Genomic DNA, 26835 nt, shown 5'->3' with positions numbered 1-26835 from the left:
ATGTAGCCCAGCGGCATAGCACCTGCCTGGCAAGTATGAAGTCATGAGTTCAATTCCTGGTATCCAAAAAAAAAAAAAAAAGAACATTCCCACAGAAATATGCAGGCTAAAAGTGGACTAAGATAAGAGATAGAAAAAAAACTATTTACTAGTACAGATGAAGTCCAACTCAGCAGTCTCCTTTACCATCTCATGCAAAACTGATCAATGCCCCTGTCACATTTTGAATGCTGGTTTCCTTCCAAAATTATTAAGAGGTAGGGCCTTTAGGAGGCCTTAAAGGTGGAGTCCTCATGAATGAGATTGATTCCTTTATAAAAGAGGCACAAGGAAAGATGTCTATTAAAGGTTCCTGAAATTTTATTTTAGTAGTTGCAATTGTTTATTTTCATATTAAATATTCATACAGGATTGGACTAAATGGTGACCTAAACATATGGTCATACCATATGTCTACCAATAATCCTCCTTCAAACTCTATGAAATGTCTAAAAAAATAGTTTTTTAAAGAAAAATCTGGCAACAATGCAGGAAAACAAAGAACGCCCTTAACAATCCAGAAATACTGAGAAACTAAAAAACAGAAAGTAGGTGGATGGGCTCTATGAACAAACAAAACTAGAAGAAAACTCGGCCCAGAATTCCTAGGAGAAAACTTGTGGAGGTAAAAGAGTAATAGGGAACACTACACTAAGGTCCAGAGGTAGATCTGGGCACCCATGAGAGTGAGCCTGTGGGAAAAGGCATTCTGCAAAATTTGGCTTCTCTTCCTTTCTGCCTTAGACCAAGCAATAGACAGCAGTACCTATTTCCTCCCAGAGGAAAGGAAGGGCTCTGTGGCCAGTGAGGCTGAGTGTGCTGTCTGGCTTGGTACTGATCACCCCCAACCTCACAGTCAGGAACTAGCTGATTCTAGGACAAATTACAAACACACCGTACCCATCCCTTCCTCACAAAAATGAGGAATTCAAGACAATAAATTTAATCAGCATCCACAGAGAAGTTAACAGAGATTCTCAAATACAAAGGTGAGTAGAAAACAAGAATTACTGAACATATGAAGAAATGCTACATTATGAAAGACATAAAAGCAGCAAACGAAGGAAGGTATAGGACTAAGGAAACAAGAATAATTAGAAGACTGAAGAAAGTAAATATATCATCGAAGATATCTGAGAAGACTATAGTCATTAAAAACTATTTTTTGAGCTTGAGAGTAAAAGCTATCCATATTCATATACAGAAAAAGAAAATATACAAAAACCAAAATGTTATCCAGGAATACAGCTAAACACATAAATATAAGTAAGTTACCTAAAGATAATTTTAGTTAATACTGAGATATATATCTATATCTATATTCACTCCCTTTTTATGTCCATTTCTTTTATTTCAAAAATTAGATCACAAAATGTGTGATTTATATACTTTTCATTGAAAAATATAAAAGTAAACACAATATTGTGATTTATACTGAGTAAGCACAATATTATGACAGTCCCCTTTCATACATGAAAAAACTTATGGCGTGACATTATGTAAACTTGTGGACAACAAAAGCCGAATCCAGTATGGCAGCAAAGGGAAGAGGGATCCAGTTACTGAGATGAACACTGGTTCTTACTGTAGTTGTTATGATATTGCAGACACCAAGACAGCCAGGATTTAATATAATCATTAGTGACAGCAACAATAACAATGGCTATAATAACATTACTAGCAGCTTAAGAGAAGATGCTTTAAACCTGGGGTTTTACCATATCAGCAGTATTGATTCCATTTCCCCACACCAAATCAAAGGTTCCATTTATGTAGCCTACTTTGTTGGCTACATCTTCAAAGAGCTTTCTGACTGGAGTAGATGCTGGTAAATTTAAAGCGATCCGTTCGTTCACTGTCTTTGAATTAGTAGTATCTTGTATTATACATAAGACTCTAGGTTCTTCAGCAGCATTTTCTATCTGAAATTTAAAAATATACGTTTTAAATATTATTTATCTTTAAAGGAAAACAATGACTATAATTACCATAAAATATAATTAAATGTATTAGAATCCACAAAGAGCCCATTCTGTGCTAATATTTAGTATGTCTGAAACACACTCCAATGGCTACGTCAAACACATAAGCACTATGTATGTTTTGAAAAAACTGGGGCATATTTCAGAATCAATATTGCAAAATCTGATACTTAAAAATGTGTCATTACCATGCTAGCACAGTCAAACCATAGATTTTATGGTCTCCTGAGGAAATAAAGGGAATTCTGCAGAAGTGAGGTAAGGACTAACGATTATAAAATCTTTAACGAAGGGATATAGGTAACCAGGTCTAATCTTTATGCTGCTGTACCCACAGACCAGACGTCCAAAAGCATTCATTTATCAAAGTGTTGGGAAGGGGCCAGGGAGATAGATCAGCAGTATAGCACCTGCCTAGCAAGCACAAGGTTCTGAGTTTGATTCCCAGCAACAACAACAACAAAAAAAAGGGTTGGGAGCTGATGAACTTAGCCAAATAAATCAGCCAGGAGAAGGGAAAAAATAAAACTTTTCAATTGCCAACCTGGAAATGAACCAGGGTCACAAATTCTCTTTTTTCATCTAGTGTATAATTCAGTAACTATCAAGACAAACGTTTTTAAAACATTTGTCTTGTTACTGAATTGTGATAGAATTTCTAAAAAAAAACGCTAAAATTTCTCAAATAAGCTATGCTCCTTCTGAAGCTCTTGAAAAACACCTTTTGGGGTGGGGGGGGGTACTGGGAATTGAACTCATGACCCTGAGCTCGCCAGGCAGGTGCTGTGCTGCTGAGCTATATCCTTGGCTCTCTTTTCCACTTTTCAGAGGGGAGGTGGTTACATCATACTATATCAAATACTTAAATGGAGAAATTCCTTTCCTTTTCTTCCTCTTGTAATGGCCATCTCAATGACCAGCATTATCATCTACTTAGCTTCTAAAACCAGATAGTAGCCAGGTGTGGCGGCGCATGCCTATAATCCCAGCACTCTGGAGGCTGAGGCAGGAAGATCTCTGTGAGTTCGAGGTCAGCCTGGGCTACAAGGTGAGTTCAAAACCAGCCTGAACTGTATAGTGAGACCGTGACTCAAAAAGACCAAAATAAACAAATAAATACCAGACACCTAAGATAAACATCTTCCTATACTACTTCCAATACTACCATAAAGCCTACCAATTCTACTTTCTAGATATCTTTGAATGTCTCTTTACTCCTGCCTGTCAGTCAGAATATCTTACCAAAATAATGGCAATGAGTTTCTGGTAAGTTAAACTTTTTCAATCTTGTAGTCCTTCAATCCAGAGAAGCATTTTTACTATACAAATCTGGTAATGAAAGTCAGATGTGAGAACTCTTACTATCCCTGTAACAGGCAATTCAAAAATAAGAACTGCACACGAGAATTTCTTTCAACAAAATCAACCCCAACCTTTTGTTGCCGCTATAGTATACATTTAAAAATAATTACTACTGATTAGTAGTGAAAACAGGACACCCACTGAGTTTTTTGTTTGTTTGATGAAGTAATCCAATTATACTTTGTTTCTGCAATATAAAATTTTGGGTTTGCAAGGGATCATATAAATTAAGATTAACCCAATTAATTTAGAACACAAATAAATTGCTATAGAAGAATATTTAAAACAGATTGGCTAGCACCATATTTCAGACAAATCAAAATATTTAATTACCAACAATCCATTTGATTTTAAATTACAAAATTAAGTTAAAAATTACAAGAAATCCATTTCTACAAAATAAAAAGTAAAAAAGAACATTACTAATATATTTCTCTAGGAAGAAAAAAAAAGCCTTCACTGTAAATATAAGCTGTGTATTACATATTTAAAACCTAAACTAACAAATATAAAATGGGCCCTTTAAAAAAAAACTGGTGACAGAGTGAACAACTCAAAATAATTTCAAAAACACTGTTATAGTTCCAAATAAATCAAGTGTTCTTGGTATAAAATACTTATCAAGATTTTAAAGCTTTGGACAGGTTAGAGTTGATGGTCCAAGGAAGATGATCCTACCTAAGAATTTGGAAATCAGAAGAGCAGTATAGCTATGTACGTAACAATGGTAATGTGGCAACATTATGTGGCTAGACTTTATCAGTTCCCCGTTCTCTCCCTAAATATGCAAGTGCATAAGCACTCCAGACTCCTTTTCTTCCACAGAATCCTATCTGTAGGATTTGTGCTACAGTAAACACAAAATTTAATTTCATGTGTGCCTTTTATTCCTTTTAATAACAGCATTCTTTTCTGCACATACAATTATACTCTGTTCTTTAAAAAACTAGTAGGACTATAAAAAAAAAATAAGAAAATGACTTCTTAGATGACTATTAACATTTTGGTGTAGCCAGGCATGGTGGTGCACACCTATACTCCCAACACTCTGGAAGGTTGAGGCAAGAGAATCCCAAGTTCCAGCCTGGGAAGTTTAGTGAGATCCTATCTCAAAAAAACGAAAAGGAAAAGTTAAAGGAAAGATGGAGGGAGGGAGGGAGGAAGGAAGGACAGGCAGAGGGAGGGAACAGAGGGAGGAGAGGAGAGGGGAGGGGAGGGGAGGAAGGTAGGAAGGAAGGAAGGAAGGACGGAAGGAAGGAAGGAAGGAAGGAATGAAGGAAGGAAGGAAGGAAAGAAAGAGGGAAGAGAAAAAAGAAAGGAAGGGAGAGAAAGAAAAGAGCAAAGAAATAAAGAGGAAGGAAGGAAGGAAGGAAGGAAGGAAGGAAGGAAGGAAGGAAGGAAGGAAAGAAAAAAAAGAAAAGAAAGAAAGAAAGAAAGAAAGAAAGAGAAAGAAAAGAAAGAAAGAAAGAAAGAAAGGAAAGAAAGAAAGAGAAGAAAGAAAGAAAGAAAAAGAAAAAAGAAAGAAGAAAGAAAGAAAGAAAGAAAGAAAGAAAGAAAGAAAGAGACAAAGAAAAAGAAAGAAAGAAAAAAAAAAAGGAAGGTAGGGCTGGCACATAGCTCAATGATAAGTTTCTACTATTGCAAAAACAAAGAAAATCACTCACTCTGCATATTCTTCCCAAGTATTTTCCTACACACCACAGACACACAGGTTTCTTAGTCAAACAATGAATTAAAATACTTATACTACAGCCTAGGGAGGTAGCTCAACAGTGGAGCACTTGCCTACTCTGCCCAACACTCTTGGGTTCAATTCCTAGCACAGTAAAAGAAAAGAAAAGAAAAGAAAAGAAAAGAAAAGAAAACAAAACAAAACAAAACAAAACAAACAAAAAAACACCCATAAAGAATATACATGCTGTTTTGTAACTTTTTCTTATTTATAAATATATTGTGAAATCTTCTCTTATGCTGTACTAACCTAACTCATCACTTGAACAGCTGAAAAGTATTTTTAATACATGAATTAATAACTTAATTCTATGATACTGAGGATAGGCTTTATTACACTTTAAAAATTATTTCTATGATGTAAACAAAATAGATGTAAAACATAAAATTATAATTTGTTTTACAAACAACTCACAGTACTATCACAGTTCTAAGACTAAGAATAAAGTGAACAGCAGTTACATATAGCACTGTTTATGTTGAACATTCTGCTGGTGTCTAAAACTTTGCACTTTATTTCCTAAAAATATCTAGACCAGTTATATTTTACACTTGAATTCTAGTATAATTTAAACAAATACATAAAATGCTCTTTTTCTTTAAAGCTGTAGGATAGCCACTCATAAATTATTACTTTACATTCAGTATTCTACACCATTCTTTATTTCACCCATAATTTATCTAACATGTGGCTGCCATCCACAGATGTCATCAACCTTTCAAAATCAGTACTGCCAACTAAATTTCCTCTTTCCCCACCTCCAATTTGGGGACTGATAATACTTTTTCCTGCCATCTTAAGATATCATCAATAAATTGTACTAATAATCTTATAACAGCTTTTCAACAGAAAAAGCCCTCTACAATATAAATTAAGTATGCAATTTTCCAAAATACGTCAATGTAAAAGGACATTTCTCAGAACTGGGAAACTAGGGGAGCTATCTTAATATCTTTGAGGTTCTACTCCAGATTTATACCATTTATGCCCAAAGAAAAGAACAGTAGTATCTTTAGGTGGATTTTAGATGGCTAAATACTACTGGTTCTTCTCTTCCTCTTTTTCTTTTCCCTTTTGCCCTGAGTATGGCTGATCATGTGAATACCCAGGACCAAGGGAATCTGACAGAGTGATAATGTATAACTTAAAGCAGGGCCTTGAAAAACCAGCAGCTTCTGCTTTCGTACTTCTCAGAGGCTTCCCTATGACAAACCAGCCAGCATGTAAGAAATCCAATTACCCTGGGATCAACATGCTGAGTGGAAGCCTTAGCCATCCATGCAGAGAAGGTGGTCATTCAGTGGAAGCACTGTGTCTGACATCTGACAAAGCCCTCTTGGACACAGCATGCGAAGTCACCCACCAGCCCACTGGAGCCAGGTAATGATGCCACGTGGAGAAGAAATAAACAGCTAAGCCCTTGTTCAAATTGCACCCTAAAAAAATTATGAGTATACCAACTAAGTGTTCTTTTAAATACCTAAATTTTAGGGCAAGCTGTTATACAACAATAGGTAAAAGCACAGCAAAGAAAGTTAAACAGACAAATTCTATTTGGGAAAGACGTGATGGGAGTGGAAGAAGGCATTTAAGTACTATATCCAATATTAAGGAAAGACATCTGGGGATATATCATAAATCAGGGAAGGGGACAAAATTCACTAGTCAAAAGATCTAGTGAAAGAGAAAACAAATACAAAGGGCTTTTTTTTTTTTAAGCCATGTATTCTATTGAGGAAAACATTTACTATACCTAGATGAGCTCTTAGAAGAGCACAAAGTTTTCTATACAGAAAATCTAGCCATGTACAAAATAGATGTAAATCATAAAATTATAATTTGTTTTACAAACAACTCACAGTACTATCACAGTTTTAAGACTAAGAATAAAGCAAACAGCAGTTACATACAGCACTGTTTATGTTGAACATTCTGCTGGTGTCTAAGCTCACTGCAGAAACAAAGCTGGACTTCCCAGCAAAATCTGAAGAAAGAATCTTAAAATCTTAGACCCTGCTGAAGGCAAATTTGCATTGTCCCCTTATTTTGATATTTGTAATATTTCTAAATTCAAATCTGAGTTCTCTCCTGTTGAAATCACAATTTTTATCTACAAAAATAGTTCCTACATGTTTCTTATTGTAGAACACAAACTAAGGTATAAAACTGATGATATATGCTCAGCATGTGATTAGCATGTAGAAAATAATATTAAAATTTAAAATTATCATTATATCTTTCTGAGAAAAAAAACAACAATTAAAACATTATGAAAGGACTTGTTTTTTACCTCTACATTCATAAGGTAATCTGTCTTTCTCTCAAGGCTGTTTCTCTTTTAAAGACATTAGAAAGAATAACACGGTAGCAAACTCACATATACACATGCACAGTACTTTTCTCTACTTCTTGGGACAAAAGTTAACTTGAACTGAGAAATTCAGACTTTAGAGCATTACCCTTCAGGTATCCACAGTTCATGATTAGTATACTTCCAGAGATTCAACAAAGGAATTGATAGTATGAATTTTTGCTGACTGAAATTTATAAAATTTCATTTTTATTTTAACAGGAGACAATTCCTGTGTTACTTCGGGGCCCTAAATTACACGCAAGAAATATTTTATTTTTAAGATCCTCTAACGCATCCCAAATCTCAGCCAACTTTGATGCTATTTATATTTCCTTTTCCTAAGTAATCTCTTGCCACATTCGGGAACATGGAAAAAATTAACAGAGGATGCTTGAGGAGAAAAACTTAAAGCTAAAGGAACCTAAGGAAACAGTTTTTATTCTATAAAGGAACTTGATGTGAATAATGCACACAAGGCTGTCAAGAAGGTAACAACTTTAATTCTTTAAATAAGGTATCTAGATTACAACTTTGTAAATTATTTAATTTCTAGCACTATTACTATTCCAGAAAATGTCTGCAAAACAAATGTCTGTAAACAATAGACACATACCATAACAAAAATCGAAACAAAAGGTTCCATGATTTTTGTAAGTTTTCCCCCTCATTCACTTGTTACAAATAAAAGATTATCAGAGACAAATTCATTAAGATGACTTTTGTATTAAGAAAAACAAAAACAAAATAGCCAAACAAGCATAAAACTTAAGACATGCTTTGTTATTAAATAAAAATACTAACATGCTGTTATTTGTTCTGCTGATTACCACACTAAAGCAATTACATCAGCAGACTACCTGTAAAAATTTCTTCTTCATTTCATCAAAGATATTTTGTCTGCATCTCCAAAACACATCCTATATATGTAAGAATAAAATGAATTATAAATTATTTCTATAAAAGAAGATAGTGAAATGAGAACAATTAACATAAATACATTTATGTGATAAATATATATTAATCACTCTGGTTACTAAAAACTTATGGTATAGTGATAAAAGAGTAAGATTAACAAGGGAAACAGGCACAAGGAGAGGTAGCTTAAGAATTATGTGTAAATCAAATGTACTAGTAAGACACAAAGTATTTTCAATCTACTAAAGGGAATTCTGCAATTCCTTGCAGTACTGGGAATTAAGAGATTCCTAATTTTGCTAGTTTATAAATTTGGGTTTTTCTACATTAGCTATACTTAAAATAAGATTACTTAACATTGTGCCTTACAACTTTTTCCTTTAATATAAATCTCTTTATTAGATAATATGCTTTTCTTACAAAATAAAGAAACATAAAACAGTAACCCACAATCAAAAGATAATCTCTTGGGAGCCCACATGTGTAAACATCATATTGTCTCCCTAGTGTAAGAACCTGAAAGAGTACATAAAACCCCAAACGTACAATAGATAATATGAAAGGGAAAGAAACTGCTCAAAGGAAGGAACAACTGGGATGAGGGACAGAAGAAAAACAAACGAAGAAGACAGGCAAAAAAGAAAAATATATATATAAATTTATATGTATGTATATAGAACGATAGCTAAGATAACTGTACTGCTGATGTCTGGTGGTTTATTGAAAGGAACAGTTAATGCTTAAAATTTTTTATATTATGACCAATTTTGCATGCTTATATCTGGTAACCTGAGCAACTGATTTGAAGAGAACAATATGCAACACAGCAACCATTGGTGAATTCCTACCATCTTGTCTAGTGAAACTCTGTATCGTCTCTAATGTATTTTTAATAATTTTTTTTATTCTCTTTAATGATATGAACATATAAAAAGAGATCAACACATTGGTTTAAAACGTGATTTTGCTTTTACAACAGATACATAATTCTAATAGCAGTACATAAATTTTAGAAAAGCAACTCTACAATAATGTCTACAGCAATTAATAATTTCATACATATATATTACTACTGCCTTCTCTATTATATAGATATATTTTATAGATTGCTAACTTCTAACCAAATTTTATCCTTCTACACATCATCATTTGAATTGTTTATCTCTCAGTATTTCCTGTGCCAAAACATTTAGTGTAAAAATTGCACTGTTCTATTACAGATAAATCATGATTTATTCAACTAATCTATTAATAGGAGTCTAAGCACCATCACTACAGAATTGCTTATCTGAACGTTTTATTATAATTTCTCAAAGAAAGAACTACTAGATCAAAGATTATGAAGATATTTTTAGAATTTTTGATATAGGGTGCTGACCACTTCTTCAACAAAACAGTACTAACTGCCACCAGCTGTCAAAACTGTTCTAGGCCCTTAGAATAGAGCAGTGAACAAACCCTTGTAAAGGAGGCAACACTGTACAGTGGGAACTACACCATAAATAAAGCTAAACTCTCAGGCATCCACCATGCTCAGGGTCTTCACATTTCTGCACCTAGACACTTTTCTCCTGGACAGCCTTACGTCCTTGGCTCAAATATCACTATGGTGGCTCTGAAACATGTCCATAAATTCTTTGACATGACTCTCAGCAAGAGTCTAATTCAACGCCATTTTTACTACAGACCAGTCTTAGTGATTTCTTGTGCTTCCAAGACTGGTTTAGAAAATGCAACACACCTCCTGGCTGTTGCTCAATACCTGCCTTAGAACTCAGCTACTATGGTGTCAATAAGCCAAGCAGACAAATGGAAATACCAATAGCTGTTCCAATCTCAGCCCAAATGAGACCCCAAACTGCATCAGCCACCACACATTTGATGGAGGATGCTTTCAGATTCTTCTAGCACCTAGCTGACCTCTAGCACAACACAAACAAGCTGCCACAGCCCTGCCTTGCCCAAATTGCTATCTTCGAGCAAAAGTTACTGGATTTGCAGACAGACTATAACACAGTGAAAGGTAACTGGAACTGCCATTTCTCAGTCAGGAGATAACTTCTATTACCATTTTAAAATCACAATTCCCTTGGTACTTACCTCCCTTCCTCACTCAGGTTTCCCCCCATAGTTCTTATAGCACCTGAAACCTGCTAATATTTTATTTATTGTTTATCTCGAAAAACATTTCACTCTTTAGACAAGATGACATAGCACATCAGGCTTAATCTGTTCCACTTAAATACCTAATAACTTATATGAAATATATGAAATGATTTTCATCCATTGAAGAAAAGGCAACATAGGACAATGATTCCTATGAAAGCACAAACAAACAAGGTGAGAAGCTTTCCAAGCTGCAGTGCAGGGAAGGGAATCCTCATCTGGCATCAACCTGAGCTACAAAGAGCAAGCTGAGAGTTAGAAGGGATATGGGGAGGCAGTTCAGCTATGATTCACAGGGCAGATACAGTACAGAAGAAAGCTGCTTAAATAGCAAGCCCTGGAGCTCTGCAGAGGAGTGTCCCTTGAATATTCAGCTGAATACTTAGCAAAAGTATATGAAGAAACTGAGATAAAGGAATGAAGTGCAGAAAAAAATCCCTGGAGATCACACAGGTTCCTAGTAAAGAGAGTTAAACAAAATCTCCTAATTCACAAGGCATCAGAGAAGAAGAGCATTCAGTGGTACCAAATCGAGCATAATCTAAAAGCTATTCCATTCTAACCTTTCCAAAGCATAAAGGCAAATTCAAATAGGACTAAACTGTTAGAAGTAAATTAACTGTATCTAATAAAAAAATCTAGAATAAATACGAGAATAAAAATACCTAATGCCTATCAAGGTTAAGAGTCACCATATCTGGTATCCATTTGAAAATAAGGAGGCATGGAAAGAGGCAGAAAACTATGACCTAGAACAAGAGGAAAAGTCAATTAATAAAAACTAACAGAAATGAGACAGAAGACAGAATTAGCACATAAAAAATTTATAACTATATTCTGTATTTAAAGAATGGAAGATTATATGTTAAAGAAAACCATGACACATTTTTCTTAAAACTAGAGTTTCTAGAAATGAAAAGTATTACCTGAGATGAACATAACATGGATGGGATGGATAGATTAAGCAGTGCTTAAGAAAAGGATTAACAAACTTAGAAGACAAAGCACTAGAAAGTATAAAATTAGAAAGAAAAAAAAGAAAAGAACAGAAAAGTGAGGCAACTTTCTTACCAAAAATCACAGAGGCCAGTAGGAAGTGCCACAATAGTTTTTAGTTGTTGACAGAAAATAACTGCCAACCCAGAAGGCAGTATCTAGCAAAATTATCCTTCAGGAACAGTGCTAGTAAACAAGCAGAACCCATGACTTTTTCACATTAAGGACAATTTTTAAAATGGCTTAAGTGAAACTACCTTATACGAAAAATCACGTAAGTTCTCTAACATAGAAAAAATCTTAGACAACAAGAATAAAGATCACATTAAGCAAAATTATGATAAATACAACTTTCTTCTTCTCTTGAATTTGTAAGTACTTGACAGTTGGAAGTAAAAATTAACAGTCTGACATAGTTATAAATATAGGCAGCAGGACTATTTAGCACAAGTATAGTATAAACAGGGGAGGGTGAAAGATATTTATGTGAAATGAAAACAGTAAAGTAACACTAGTGGACTCATAATGTCCAATGTAGTATCTGAAGAAATTGCTTTAATACTACACAAAAAATATAACAAATGGGGCTGGGGATTTAGCTCAGCGGCAAAAGCGCCTGCCTGGCAAGCGCAAGGTCGTGAGTTCGGTTCCCAGTACCGGAGAAAAAACAACAACAAAAAAACAAACAAACAAACAAAAAAATATAACAAACGCTACAGATTACTCAAAACATAATTTTAAAAAGGGTTAATCCACAGAAAGGTAAGTAAAACACATGAAAAAAAGGAAAAACAAAAAAGGATACACTTAAAACTATATGGTATTAATCATGATATGGAATGTAAATGGTATGAATAGACTGATTAAAAGACAGATTGGCAGAGTAGATTCAAAACAAGATATGCTGCCTTGAAGAAACTCAATATAAACAGGGCATGGTTGCTCACCCTGTAATCCTAGGATGCTGAGGCAGGAAGATCTCTGTGAGTTCAAGGCCAACCTGGGCTACATAGCAAGCTGAAGCCCAGTCTGTACTACATAGCGAGACACTGTCTCAAAAAATAAACTTAAATGTTGAGTATGGCAGTGCACACCCATAACTCCAGCACTGGGGAAGCCGAGGTAGGAGGATTGCCATGATCTTGAAGCCAGTCTGGGCTACACAGTGAGTTCAAAGCCAGCCTAAATTACATAACAAGACCCTGTCTCATAAATAAATAAGAAACTCAACACATATTTATACTAATGTACTACATGTAGAATCATACATATTTGATTCTACATGTACAATGTCTGATGTATGTATCAAACATATATTTATGCAAATTTACATATAGCACATATATTTCATGTAAAACATTTTATATGAAAGGGCTAGAAAATACACCATATCTTTATCAATCACAAGAAAGCAATAGGTTAATTTTTAAAAATAGCAGACAAAGCAGACTTGAGAATGAAAAAAGTTATCAGACATAAAGAGGCCACCCACCCATCAAGAAAATATAGCAATCCTAAATGTGTATGAACCAAATGACAGAGCTGCAAAATGTGTGATGCCAAAACTGATAAAACTGAAAGACAAATCCACAAGTATAGCAGTGAGATTTCAACACCTCCTCTATCAAACACTGCTTCAACAGCTAGACACAAAATCAGTAAGAACACAGAAATTCCCAATGCTACCATCAAACAACAGGATTTTATGAACATTTATAAAACACCACAACAAACAAGAGTAAAAAAAGGCCACATCCTGGGCCATAAAAAAATTTCACCAAACCTAAAAGAAATGAATTCATAAAAGTGTGTTCTCTGATCACAGTCAATTAAGTAAAAAACGGAGTAATCCAAAAATGGAGCCATACAGTGTATTCTTACACTGCAAGGCTCAGCAAAGATGTCAGTTTTTCCTAAATAATTATACAGGTCTGTCTTGATCTGTTTTATGCTGTTACCAAAGAGCACATGAGACTTAGTAATTCAGAGAACAGATTTTTTGGGGGGGTTAAAGGCTAGGAAGTTTAATATCAAGAGAGGAGCATCTGGCAAGGGCCTTTTTACTATAAGATGGCAGTAAGGCAAAAGAGGGCAACAGAGAGAGCAAGACAGGCGTGTGTGTGTGTGTGTATTCGTGTGTGTATGTGAATTCATTCCAAGACAATGAAATCATTCCTGTGATAATGCCATTAGTCCATTCATGAAGGAAGAATTTTCACGACCTAAACATTGTTCAGTAGTCCTACAACACTAACTAAATTTCAACGAGTTTTAGAACACTCAAATCACAGTGAAGTCAAAATCTCAGCAAAAAATTTTGTAACAGAATAGACAAGATTATTCTAAAATTTACAATGAAAAGCAAAGGAACTAGAATACCAAAAAGGATTTAGAAAAAGAATAAAGTGGGAAGACTCAGGATATCTGATTTCAAGATCTATTATTTAGATATAGTGAGAAAAACTGTATGGCGCTAACAGAGGAACAGACACATCCATCAATGTCACAATAGAAACACAAATATGCACAACTGATTTTTAAGTAGGTACAAAGGCAACTCAATCATGGGAAAAACTGGCTACTGCAGCAAGTGGTGCCACAGCAATTAGACACCAACAGGTAAGAAAAAATAATAACCAATTCCCTCACTCCCTCTATATAAAATTCAACTGCAAGTGGATCAAATGGTTTATTTAGCCAACGTACATCCCTTCCAAGAAAATGTACTAAGCAGCAGATGCAATAATTTGGATGAACCTCTAGAGAATTACACTAAGTTTAAACACATGATGGACAAAAGTTGCACGCTGTAATTCCATATATATATAACATTCCTGAAATGTTTAAGTATAGAAATGAAGTACAGTATGGTGTACTATACAGTACAACAGTACAATAAGAAATTGGATTGGTAATTATGCAAACAGAGTAGACAGAGGAGTGAGGGAAGTGAGTATAGTTATAAAAGGTCAGCATAAAGGATCTCTGCAGTGAAGAAAATGCACTGATCTCCATCTTGAGAATCATTTTCACTACCTTGGTTGTGATACTGTATCACAGTTCTTTAAATGTGTCCACTAGGGCACACTGGAAAAAGGGTACATGAGATATGTGTTATTTCTTGCAACAAAAGGTAAACCTACAATTGTCTCCAGTAAGAAGATGAATTTGAAAAATAAAGTCTGCCTCTTCAACTACCCCTACACCTCTCTTTTGCAGAGACTAAACAAAATGTTCTGCTGGAAACCACAGAACTGAGGGGAAGGCAGGACACTTCTGAAAGTGGCTGCCCTCAGGCTGATCTGCAGGTCTAACCAATTCTTTTTTAACAGATTTCAGTTTTTAAAAACCTACCATCTGCCTCTTCTGAACTGTGACTCTTTCCCTTGCCACCACTCTTCTAGAGTGGTTGTTTACTGTTAGTCAAAAACCTTTTTTATTTCTCTTTAGAAACAGAGATACAAAAAGAAATGAACAACCTCAAAAATGAGTTCAAATTAGTTCAAAGACCTAAATGTAACTGTAAAGTGACTCATGGTTTCAGAGGATTCTATCCACAGATGCCTGGCTCCAGGGCAGAAACATCATGCCAGAAGGTGAACCAGAGCTGCTCGTTTCATCCTGGCTGGAAAGCAAAGCAGGGGGACAGCACCGGAGAGGACAGGGGTAAGGGACCAGATATAGTATATGTAAGGTACCCAAGGTCATGGTCATGCCTCCATGACCCAGAGAGACACAGTGAACCCACAGGCATCTGTGGATAGAACCCTCTGAAACCATGAGTGAGTCTCACTCACTATTAGTGTGAATGTAAACTGAAAGACCTAAATGTAAAGACAATACAATAGAAAAAGTCAAAAGACATTCTTCTCAGAAAACAATAAAGAGCTCAAAAAGAAATTCTTAGGTGTACAAAATTATTAATAAGTACCAAAATATTAATAAGTACCAAGGCTATACCACAAAACACAGAAAACAACAAATTAAAAAAAAAGACAATTTGGACTTAATAAAAATTAAGAATGTTGTACATCAAAGGACCCTATCACAGTGGAAAGGCAACCCACAGAAATTGGAGAAAGTATCTGTAAACTACATATCTTATGAGAAACTAATACATGGAATATATAACTTAATACTCTAATATTGCTTTTAATAATAGCTATCAAAGTATAACATTAAATATTTAATAATCTATATACCAACAATAAATAAAAAAGCTATTTATAATAACATCTAAGAATATAAAGTACTCAGAAACAGAGCTAACTATAACTTTGTAAGTTTTTTTTAGTGGAAAAATTATAAAATCTCTTTGTAAAAAATTAATGAAGACCTGGATAAACTGTAAGGCAATGAAAGATATCTCATTCTGATAAGCTGGAAGGCTCAATATTGTAAAGAAGTTAACTCTTCCCAAATTAAGCTATATATTCAGAAATGCAATTCCAATCAAAACTCCAACAAAATTTGTGTACTTTTGTGTTGGTGAAGGAGGAGGAGACAGCCAAAATCTATATAAATGTGCAACGCTAAAAGAACACCCAAACAACTCCTGAAAAAATAAGGTTGGAAGATTTGTTTTACCTGATACCAAGAATTAGTAAGAAAATATAAGAATCAAAATAATGCTTTATTGGTGCATCAAGTTATTTCCACAAAGATATCAAACACACATGGAAATTTTATTAGAGAAATGATGAACTTCTCAGTAAAAGATTCTTGGATAAGTAGGTATACTTAGAAAAACCCTAATCTTGATGTCAAACATTAAAAATAAAATCAATTCCAGATGAATTAAAGATATAAATATGAAAGCTAAAATAATGAATCCTTAAGAATTAATATGAAATAATATTCTTAAAATCCTGGGCTAGGAAAGAAAGATTCTATGTGTGTTACTAACGCACATAAAAAAAGAATTAATACCAATTGAAACTAAAGACTTTTCAAAGAATTCCATTCAGGGTAAAAAGTTAAGTGACCAATTGGGAAAGAATATTTGCAACAAATATAACTAACACAGTACTAGTATTCTGCAATAACAAATTTCATAAATCAATAAAAGAAAATACAAAGAATCAAAAGACATTCTTCTCAGAAAAGAATAAAGAGCTCAAAAAGAAATTCTTAACTGTGCAAAATTATTAATAAACAAAAAAGATATTTTAAAAACCATACTTCAAAGCAAAAATTCTCACTATTAGTGTGAATGTAAACTGAAACAGCCTTTCAGAAAAAGTTTCACAATACCTCTAAGTCAGAAAACATGTTTATTCACAATCCATCAAAATCTCACTACTGAAATATCTACCCATCCATGTGTGGATCCATCTATATTCATCCATCCATCTAGTTAGTATTCTATGGATAAACTATAGTAGATTTATAGAATGGAAGACTGTGTAACAGCAAAATATGAACAAACTACTGATATGTATCTTAATACAGACATATCTCAAAAACAAAAATAAGTGAAAGAATCAAGCCACAGTAGAATGGTGTCTATATCACAAACAAATAACCACAAACTGATTCCATTTTCACAAAGCTTATGACAGCTGGATTGTCAATTTGATTGGCTTGAATGCTGCCTAAAGGATATGCAAGCTACATTTCTCAGTGTGTCTCGCTGGGTCATGGAGGCATGACCATGACCTTGGGTACCTTACATATACTATATCTGGTCCCTTACCCCTGTCCTCTCCGGTGCTGTCCCCCTGCTTTGCTTTCCAGCCAGGATGAAACGAGCAGCTCTGGTTCACCTTCTGGCATGATGTTTCTGCCCTGGAGCCAGGTATCTGTGGACAGAATCCTCTGAAACCGTGAGTCAAGTAAAGCATTTCCTCCTTTAAATTGTGGGTGCCAGGTACATAGTTTCAGCAATAAGAAAGCTGACCAATGCAAAAGCTCAACAGCATTTTTTTTTAAATAACCATTTCAGCTAAATTTGATGGCACATGCCTGTAATCCCAGCTATTCCCAAGGCTGAGGGAAAAAGATAACCTGGGTGGTGTTTGGATATCATGTAATCATTAAAAATAATGGTATGAAGACACTAATTGAGAAGGAAAAATGTTCAATATATGACACTAAGAAATAATGCTAGCCTTAAAACATGACATGTAATAGCATTTCTTAAGTCTATATGGAGAAGAGGGAAGAAAATGTACAGGAAAAAAGAATTACACTAAAATGTTAACACTATCACCTTTGAAGATTTAGAAGTTTTTTTTCCTTTATGCTTTTTTGGGTTTCTGTTTGGCACTGTATTTATATTGGTTTCTAGAGTCTAAGTGTAAACTTAAAATCTAAGAAAGAAATTTGGCAAATTTAAATATTATGTAAAAATTTTGAAGTGTTAGCCCAATTCCTACCCTTCTAAGAGACAAAACAATTAATGATAGGATAAGAAAATGAAAGCAATTAAGGTAGACAGCAGAAACCATGAAAAAGGTCTAGGGAGAGGTGTTAAGAGTGTATTCTTAGTGTGTGCAAACAGTATAATGCGTGTACAGAAAACTAACCAAAAACCTAGCACCATTAACTTCAGGCAACAATAACCATGAATGGACAATCTGCAGGAACTACATCAAGAAAACAAAGGAACTATGTATATCTACACGTAAAACAGGGAAGACTTACGACAATAAGTTTCTAGGATTCTTCTATTTCAAGTAATATATACTTAGAAAAATAACACTCAGGATGCCCTTAAAAGGAAATTAAAAAGAAAGGTAGTGTGGTAGCACACACCAATAACCCCAGCTACTTGGGATGCTAAGGCAAGAGGACTGCAAGTTGAAGGCCAGGTTGGGCAACTTAGCAAGGTCCTATGTTAAAAAGGTTTTTGGGGTCCTGGGGATGTATGTAGCTCCATAGTACAGAACCCTCCATTCCATTTAGATAGTGTTAAACAGTTACTGTCTGGTCTTAGACCCACACACTATATTCTACTCTTGAAAATATTTAATATTCTCAGTTGAGAGACAAGAAATCGATTCCTCCCTATTCCTCCCATTGAGTGCAATTAAAAATGCTGTGCATTAAGCAACAACAACAAAACAGTGAAGGATAGAGAGAAGGCAAAGAGGCTAGGAACCGTAGAACCCAAGGATGATGATGATGTGAATTCTTTGGGAATATCTTTTGCCTAATACATCTTGGTTATACGTGGGTACAAACCAAAAAACCTCTAAGAAAAGACTGTTCTTAACTAATGAGGAACCTGCGATTTTATAGCCACCTCCTAGCAATAATGAGTGAACACCCCTCTCCCCTGCTGGCATGGTACCAGAGGAGGTCTGCCAAAACAGAAGATTAAAATAAGATTCAGTCTTATAATATATAGTGAAAAATCACTTGCCATACCAAGAACTAGGAATATCTCAAACTGAATAAGAAAAAGATGACAACACCAAGGAGACACACGTTAGAATTTTGTGAAAAGAATTTTAAAACAACTATTACAAAGATGTCCTACAAAGCAATTATTAACATGCATGAAACAAATGGAAAAAAGAAATTCTTAATAAAGATCACAAATAAAATAACTAAAATAAAAACTTACTAGGTGGACTCAACAGAAGGATGAAGATCCCAAGAAAGAATCTGTGATGATAAAAGAATCTGAAGAAAGATTGGAATCTGAACACCCCAAGAAAGAATCTGAAGATGAAAATAGAAATTACCCATTTTGAACAATGAAGGAAAAAAGAATTAATTTGGCAAAAGACATAAACCTATATACTCAAGAACCTGAGCAAACCCAAAGTAGAATAAATCTAAAGAAATCTATGTGAAGACATATCGTAAGATTCCTTGGAAACTAAAATAGAATGAATTTTAAAAGTATTGAGAGAAAAAAAAGCTTTTTTGTGAGGGCAAAAACTCACTTGAGAGATTTCATATCAGAAACCACAGAGGCAGAGGGAAGTTACATAATACTTTTAAAGGGCTGAAAAGAAAAGAACTGTCAACCCGGGGTTATACATCTATTGAAAATACCCTTCAGAGATTATAGAGAAATCAAGACCTCAGATGAAGGAAAACTAAAAGATTTCTTGCTAACCTAACCTAAAAGAACCGCCAAAGAAAGCTCTCTAAAAGGAAATAAGAATGCCAAGAAACCACTTTGTATTAAAAATGAAAATATATTCTTTAATAATATGTAAATACTATTTTATGTGGGCAATTAGAATACTGCCCTGATAAACACGGTGCTAAACTGTATGCTGTAAGATGGTGATGGCGAACCTTTTAGAGATCAAGTGCCCAAACTGCAATCCAAAACCTACTTATTTATCACAAAGTGCCAGCACTGCAATTAAACCTGAGTGCTCAGCTGCTGGGGCAATGCTGGGGTGACCTGGCTTGCCTGCTCACGGAGAGAGCTCTGTGTGCCTACTGCAGCACGGATGCCATAGGTCTGCCACCGCTGCTATGGAGTTCACTCAATGTGATGTTTAGGACATTTCCACAAAAAGCTACACAAATTATGAGCTCTCAGCCAAGTGTATTAGGCTTTTATTGGACTGTGACTATCAATGCTGGAAAGCCAAACTCAAATCATTTCAAGTAACACTAAGTTTCAAAAAGTGTAACTTGCTGTGGGGCTAAAAAAAAAAAAAAAAAAACTACTGTATAGATCTGCCAATTCCATTTCCAGGTATAACCAAAAGAACTAAAAGCAGGGACTTGAACAGGTACTTATTCACATCGGCATTATTCACAACAGTCAAAAGCTGGAAGCAATTTAAGTTTCCATCAACTAATTCAAGGATGAATAAACTGAATGAATAAACACTTGCAAATATACAAAAGGGAGTATTATTTGGGGTGGGAGGCTGGGGTAACAAGCTAAAAACCCTGTAATCCCAGCTACTTGGGAGGCTGAGTCAAGAGGATCACAAATTTCAGTATGGCTCAGGCAACTTAGCACAACCCTGTCTCACAAATAAATAAAGGCTAGAAATATAGATCAGGTAGAGTATTTGGGGCTGTTGATCTAGCTCACCAGCACAGCAACTGCCTGGCAAGTGCAAGGTCCTGAATTTAACTCCCGATAAAAAAAAAAAAAAAGAGTATTTGCTTAGCAAGTTTGAGGCCCTGGGTTTAATACCAGAACTGGAAAAAAAAAAAAAGAGGGGAGGTCATGTAGGATGAGCTCAGTATATAACATGCATGAACTCATATTAATTGAAATAAGCCAGTCAAAATGGACAAATACTCCCTGACTCCACCTATATGAAGCCCCCAAAGTGAAATTTATAGACAGAAAGTAGAATGAATGATGGCTAGGGCAAGGGAAAAAGTGGAGCTATTTAACAGGTACAGTCTCAGTTTTGCAAGACAAAGAAAGCTTTCTGATGCATCACAGTGAGGACAGCACAACAATGTGCTAATCCCACTGAACTGTACACTTAAAAATGTTGAAGACTGGTGCTGGAGGAGTAACTGCTCAGTGATATGGTGTCTGCCTACTAGCATGTATGAAGGCCTGGGTTCCATCTGCTAAGAAGGAAAAGAGTGGGGTGTGAAATGTCATGTTATGTATATTTTACCAAAACTTTTAAAAATAAAAAAAACAAAAATTAAACTGTAAATCTGTGGAAGTAGTAAAACTGTGCATCTCCTGAGTTTCTAATAGTTTTGCATTACAAATACATATTATCCATAGTTATACTACAGTATGCATAAATATATAAACATGAAATAAATTTCCATTTCTTTCTTGGAATTCAAAAACTAAAATGTACCTATTTATTAAGAGCTTTCATATAATTTGAGTATATACATATATAAAGAGAGAAACAGACAAAAAGATAAATGTAGATTTCACTCAAATCTTTGTGTACCTGTTTTTTAGCTCCATTCACTAACAAGGACTAGAAGTAATAACATCCTTATAGCAATGAGCACATGAATTATTTATATTTTTAGATTGTAGGCATTATTTTCCATAAAAAAGGGACTCAGAAGTCCTTGTAGAAATGTGTTTCCATTACAAGTGTTCCATCAATTTCAGAAAATCATAAAAATATTAACATTAAAATGAAAGCCATAATAAGCAAATTCTCTTACCTTATGTAAAAATATCTACCCTCTGTTCTAATATTAAGGTTTCTTTCAAGTAACTACCTTCCATTTTCTTCTAAAATAATCATGAAATAAGCTTTCAGAACCCCATAGTATTATAATTAGAAAGTCTACTAAATTAACTTGATCATATACAACTTATTTTTAGCTGTTGCAAGAAACTACACTTAGCACTCAATTATTAGAAAACTAAAAATGTAAAGGTTCAGAACTTTAAGTTAGTTTACAATGTATTTGACTACAATCAACATATTTTGACAGCTAAAAGCCAATCAACTAAATAGCTAATCACATATGACACAAAATTGTATTTAAAGCTGGGTAAGCTTTTTGATATCAGACCAGACTCCTTATTTTACAAATGAAGAAAATGAAATTCAGAAACCTAAAATGAATTGCCCAAAGTTACATCTGAACACAGGTCTTCTACAGTAAGTAATACAGGCTTATAGACGACTTTATATATAATGCTGATCTGTCTGTGGTATTAAAACTGCAAAGGCATTATTTTTCCTCTCACTTCTATATCAATACTCTTCCACTTCTGACTTAATTCTATTTAATAATTGTTCTAGTACTGGGTTATCCACTAAAAATATATTTTAGGTATCTAAATTTAGAAACTAAAACTATTCGCATGAGGCAAAATAATAGATCCTTTACTATTCCTGTAATCTTTACTTTTCAGTACAGCTAAGATTTCCTCTCTGAGTAGGCTACTGTTGACAAGCAGTGACTCAGCTTGGGATGGAACTGAGTTGTTTACAGGTTTTGAATGTTCTACTGCACTATTACCAAATCAGAGCATGTTTATCTGTTACCATGTGTTTTATTTAAAAGCATAGATCATAAGTTTAAAGTAGAATTATTACATTCCTATAACACTCTAAACATGAAAGCATACCATTTTAAAAACGTTAAGGGCATTTAAAGTTATTTAAAGATTTACTTCCTATGGAGTGGCCTATGGTGCAAGAGCACTGCACTGCAGATCCAACTCCAGGCTGGACTCTCAAGTCAGGGTGACTCCTTTCAGGCAGGTAATCCTACACAAACCACTTGTCTCCAACTCTTAAGTGTCCTCAAAGAGATTAATTACATAACTTCTATATTAAAGTTTTTCTGAATACTAAAAGATAATTTCTTGAAAATGTTCTATAACTTATAACAACAATAGCAATAATAATAAAATACAATACAAAGTAAGGTATTATTATAAAACATCAGTTACTAACCTTAAAGTAGATTTAAGGGTAATTATTGTATAGAATAAAAGTAATGCTACAATTTACAATATTTAAAATTTTAGAAGACTATCCTTTGTGGTTAAAGTAAGACAAACTATTAGATGAGGAAAATCTGCAAAGATCTTTTCTTTTTTGACTGCATATTCTTCTCACTAAGTTTAAAAAATAACATAAAAAGCCTATTCCTTGAGGATATTCTTTATTCCTCCTCCCTGTACACACCTAGTGAAACCTTAAACATACACTGCTTGCACAAAATATGTGCTTAATAAGAAACCAAGCACATGAAAAGATGTTTAATATTATTAATCATTAAAGAAATGCAAATTAATACCACAAAGAGATACTACTTGACATTTACAAAAACAAATTATTTTTTGGTACTAGGAATTGAGTTCAGGGCATTTTGCTTGCCAGGCAGCGCAGTGCTAAAATTTTTTTTAAAAAAACAACACTCCCAAGTATCAACAAGGATGCAGATCAACTGAATTCTCACACATTGCTGACTAGAATGCAAACCAGTATATAGCATTTGAGAAATAAACTTATTACAAATTAAATATCCAATATGAATGCACTTGTACACAAATATTTTTTTTTTCTTCTTGAGACAGGGTCTCGCTATGCAGTTCAGGCTAGCCTTGTGCTCACTCTGTAGCCCAGGCTGGTCTTGAACTCGGCAATGATCCTCCTGCCTTAGCCTCCCAAGCGCTGGGATTACAAGCGTGAGCCACCACACCTGGCTGTACACAAATATTTATAAAGCCTTATGCACAATCATGGAAAAACCTGGAAACAACCTAAATATCCCTCAGTTGGTAAATAAATAAATGAATTGTAGCATTCATCAATAAAAAAGGAACAGACTACTAATATAAGCAACAACATCAATGAATCTCAAATGCTTCACACTAGGTAAAAGAAGCCACAGACTCAAAACTGACATACTATCTGATTCCATTTGTATAACATTCTGCAAACAGCAAAATATCACAGAAACAAATCAGTGGTTGCTAGAACCTGAAGGTAGAAAAAGGAGGTTAACTATAAGAACTTTTTTGAAATTATAGAAATATTCCGTATTTGATTACTGTAGTGGCTATACAATTGCATAAAACTATGTGCCTAAAAAAGGCGAACTTTATTATACATGTAAACTATACTTATAAAAGTAAACTGTAAAAGTCAGTAAATCTGACTTTTTAAAAATGACTGCATTCAAGTTCTTCCACTACCTGATATGGCTGGTACAGTGCGTTTCACCCAGAAAATAAACATGGCTATTCATTTTTTTATATCCCTTATCTTTTTTGAAGCCCTTAAAATTGTATTGGTATTATGTTAATGGTAAATAATGTGATGGCAAATAAGTATTTTAAGACACATTAATTTTTTCATGTCTTTAATAAGGAGGTTGGTTTTCCAGTTCCCTTTCATTATTGCAGTCTATAAACAAACATAAATAAATCACCAACCTACTGTAAATTTTAAAATAGTAAGATTAAAATACCAAACATACAACTTTATGATGATAAAATGAAAGAAATGTAAGTTCACAGATAGCTAATTTATTATTTATTAAAACTATGTTACATCTTTTAGGAGATGAGTCACACAAGCATTTTATGTTATTGTAACCTAGAACTGAGATTGCAAACACGCCTCCTCGGTATTACAGTCCTAATTTTACCTGGAACGCTGGGATATTCTTTGCAAGATTTCTGTCGTTTCCTCACTTAAAACATTCCCTTTGATGTGCTCCGCCACTGTGCTGCTACTAGGGCCCAGAAATAAGAGTAGTAAATGAGGGAATTCTCTGTACTACCAAGACAAGTCCCCACAAACAGATCAGTGGTGAGGCACTCAGCAAGGAACAGCTACCAAAGCGGCACACAGGAATGCGCTGTACTAGCACATCATTACAAGCCTTTTGCCTTGGCCCTCAGGGAAAAAGCAGAAGTTATGTCTAGTACACTGAACTTCTCACTTGTAAACTTCCCTTCCAGCAGCAGGTGTGAGAAACTGCTTGGGACTAGAGATTTACACAGTCAAAGAGCAGCTACTGGCACGTTTCTAAGTGCAACAGGTCTTCTAGGTCTTCTTATTTGAAGAATCAACCTTTTCATTATCTATATCAAATAAATAACAATTATGCCAAAGGATACCCTGCCAAAATGAGTCATGTAGAAAATATACTAAAATGTATTATGATGGGAAACATTTCATTCTTTTATCTAATTCTGTAACTTAAGAAGAGATGAGAAAAAGGGCACCAGCAAGTTTTCCTCTCATTTTCATTGGTGTAAATTTTTAGTATTAATGCAATAGACACAAAACATTTATGTAAGTAAAAAACATGTCTGTGAATAAGTTTCAGCAATTAATATTTACAAAAATTATGGACAAATCTGTCAACTTTTTCTGGAGAAAAAAAGAAACCTCACAACATTTCTTGCCCCCTAATGTGTCTACACAATAAAAATCTACACTCTTTCTAGACATACAAAACCTTTAGCATTTCTAGACACAACTTGCCAGAACCATACACTCAACGCACACTTCCTTCAAGCACCTAAACTAGATTTTTGCCATTTAAATGCGCCACAAACGTTTTGAAAGTTATTCCTTTTAACTAAAGGCTCTCACCACCTCCTCTAGCAGTCTTGTCTTCCTTGTGATCTAGTTCAAGTGTTCCACTCTCACAGAATGCCCTAACCAAAATCAGTTGCTCCTTCCTCTATGGCCCCATTTTATTTCCCAATTACACATCTGTCTCATCTTCTGTCTCTTCCACTAGGCTAGACTAGAACCTAGAATTAGGCTAGGTTCCTTTTCTGTCTTTGAAACCTCTGGTTCTTGGAAGCTACCACTAAAAGTGCATTTATTATTAAATAAAAATAGGCATCATTTGAAAAAAGAAAGGTATTTATACTCAAACTACAATGCTTTGGTTATACTAGAAAATTCCACCTAAGTCATAAATGAGGTTCATAGTCTTCCTAAAGGTCAACCTATCATTTTGCCAGAGGTATTAGTCTTTGCACTCACAAAACTGTAAATTCCAGATATTTATCTTAATTACATCACTTAACAGTCCTGACTCTTCTCCATTATAAAGTCCTATATTTAATATAAGCACAATAAATATGTGAAAGAATACAATTCTTATACCAGTCAGCTACAAAACATAAATTTACATAAATAAAGCACAGTAATACAACTGACAGGGACAATCTCTTCCATCCATGTCAATGAATCTATTTCATAATTACAAAAGTTCAGAATTATCAAACCCATGAAAGTTTTCTCAGAAATAAACTATTCTTAAAATGGATCTTTAAAATAACATTTCACACTGAATCCTTACAAACAAGTAATTTGTTAATCTAGTAAGTTATTTTAACAGCTATTTAAATATACTAGACCTAGGACTTCATTAGCTTCGACAACATTTTTAGTATCTGCATTTTGTTAAACGTTCCATTTTTCAAAGCAGTAAGGATAAGTCTTACTTGATCATACAAGAAAACCAGTCATCTAGTTTAGTACTATGGTCATTAAGTTATTTAGCTGACAGGTTGTAATAAGAACTATAATTTCAAATGACTAACATAACTAAAATATGACTTCACTTTCATTTAATCAATAAATACCTACTGTATAATGTACAGCAGCACACTGTCCTGGCCCCTGAGGAAGGACAGAAGGATTAATATAGTAATAGCAGTGAAAGTAGTAACAACAGACAGTAATAGCTAACATTTACTGATGCTTATAATGGGCAAGTCACTCTTCATTTATCTACTCAATTTTATTGACAATGTTAGTGGGTTGTTACTATTATTCTTATAAATTAGGGTACTGGGAGATCAACTAACTGTCTGACATTATATAACTGATATTAAAACCTAGGAACTCTGGTTATGGTGTCTTGACTTTGAGGAA

The 26835-nt window shown here is 34.3% G+C and overlaps 1 protein-coding gene across 3 annotated transcripts in view; it reads right to left on the bottom strand.

Annotated features, from left to right (window-relative positions):
• The window catches only part of Usp47 (ubiquitin specific peptidase 47), a 104880-nt gene that overhangs the window by 67075 nt on the left and 10970 nt on the right, over positions 1 to 26835 (bottom strand). Inside the window, exons 2-3 of one of the 3 annotated variants that reach the window (XM_005380290.2) lie at positions 8326 to 8385; positions 1758 to 1961 (exon numbers count right to left, since the gene is read on the bottom strand). In XM_005380290.2, coding sequence (XP_005380347.1) covers positions 1758 to 1961; positions 8326 to 8385 — 264 coding nt within the window. Of the gene's footprint in view, positions 1 to 1757; positions 1962 to 8325; positions 8386 to 26547; positions 26581 to 26835 lie in introns of all 3 variants that reach the window. The other 2 variants (XM_005380291.2, XM_005380292.2) reach the window with 2 other exon arrangements.

Source organism: Chinchilla lanigera, unplaced genomic scaffold, assembly GCF_000276665.1.
Source record: "Chinchilla lanigera isolate Chin_1 unplaced genomic scaffold, ChiLan1.0 scaffold00013, whole genome shotgun sequence".
Taxonomy (NCBI): domain Eukaryota; kingdom Metazoa; phylum Chordata; class Mammalia; order Rodentia; family Chinchillidae; genus Chinchilla; species Chinchilla lanigera.
Note: the sequence above shows the minus strand (reverse complement) of the source record. Positions and strands in the feature narration are given on the sequence as shown.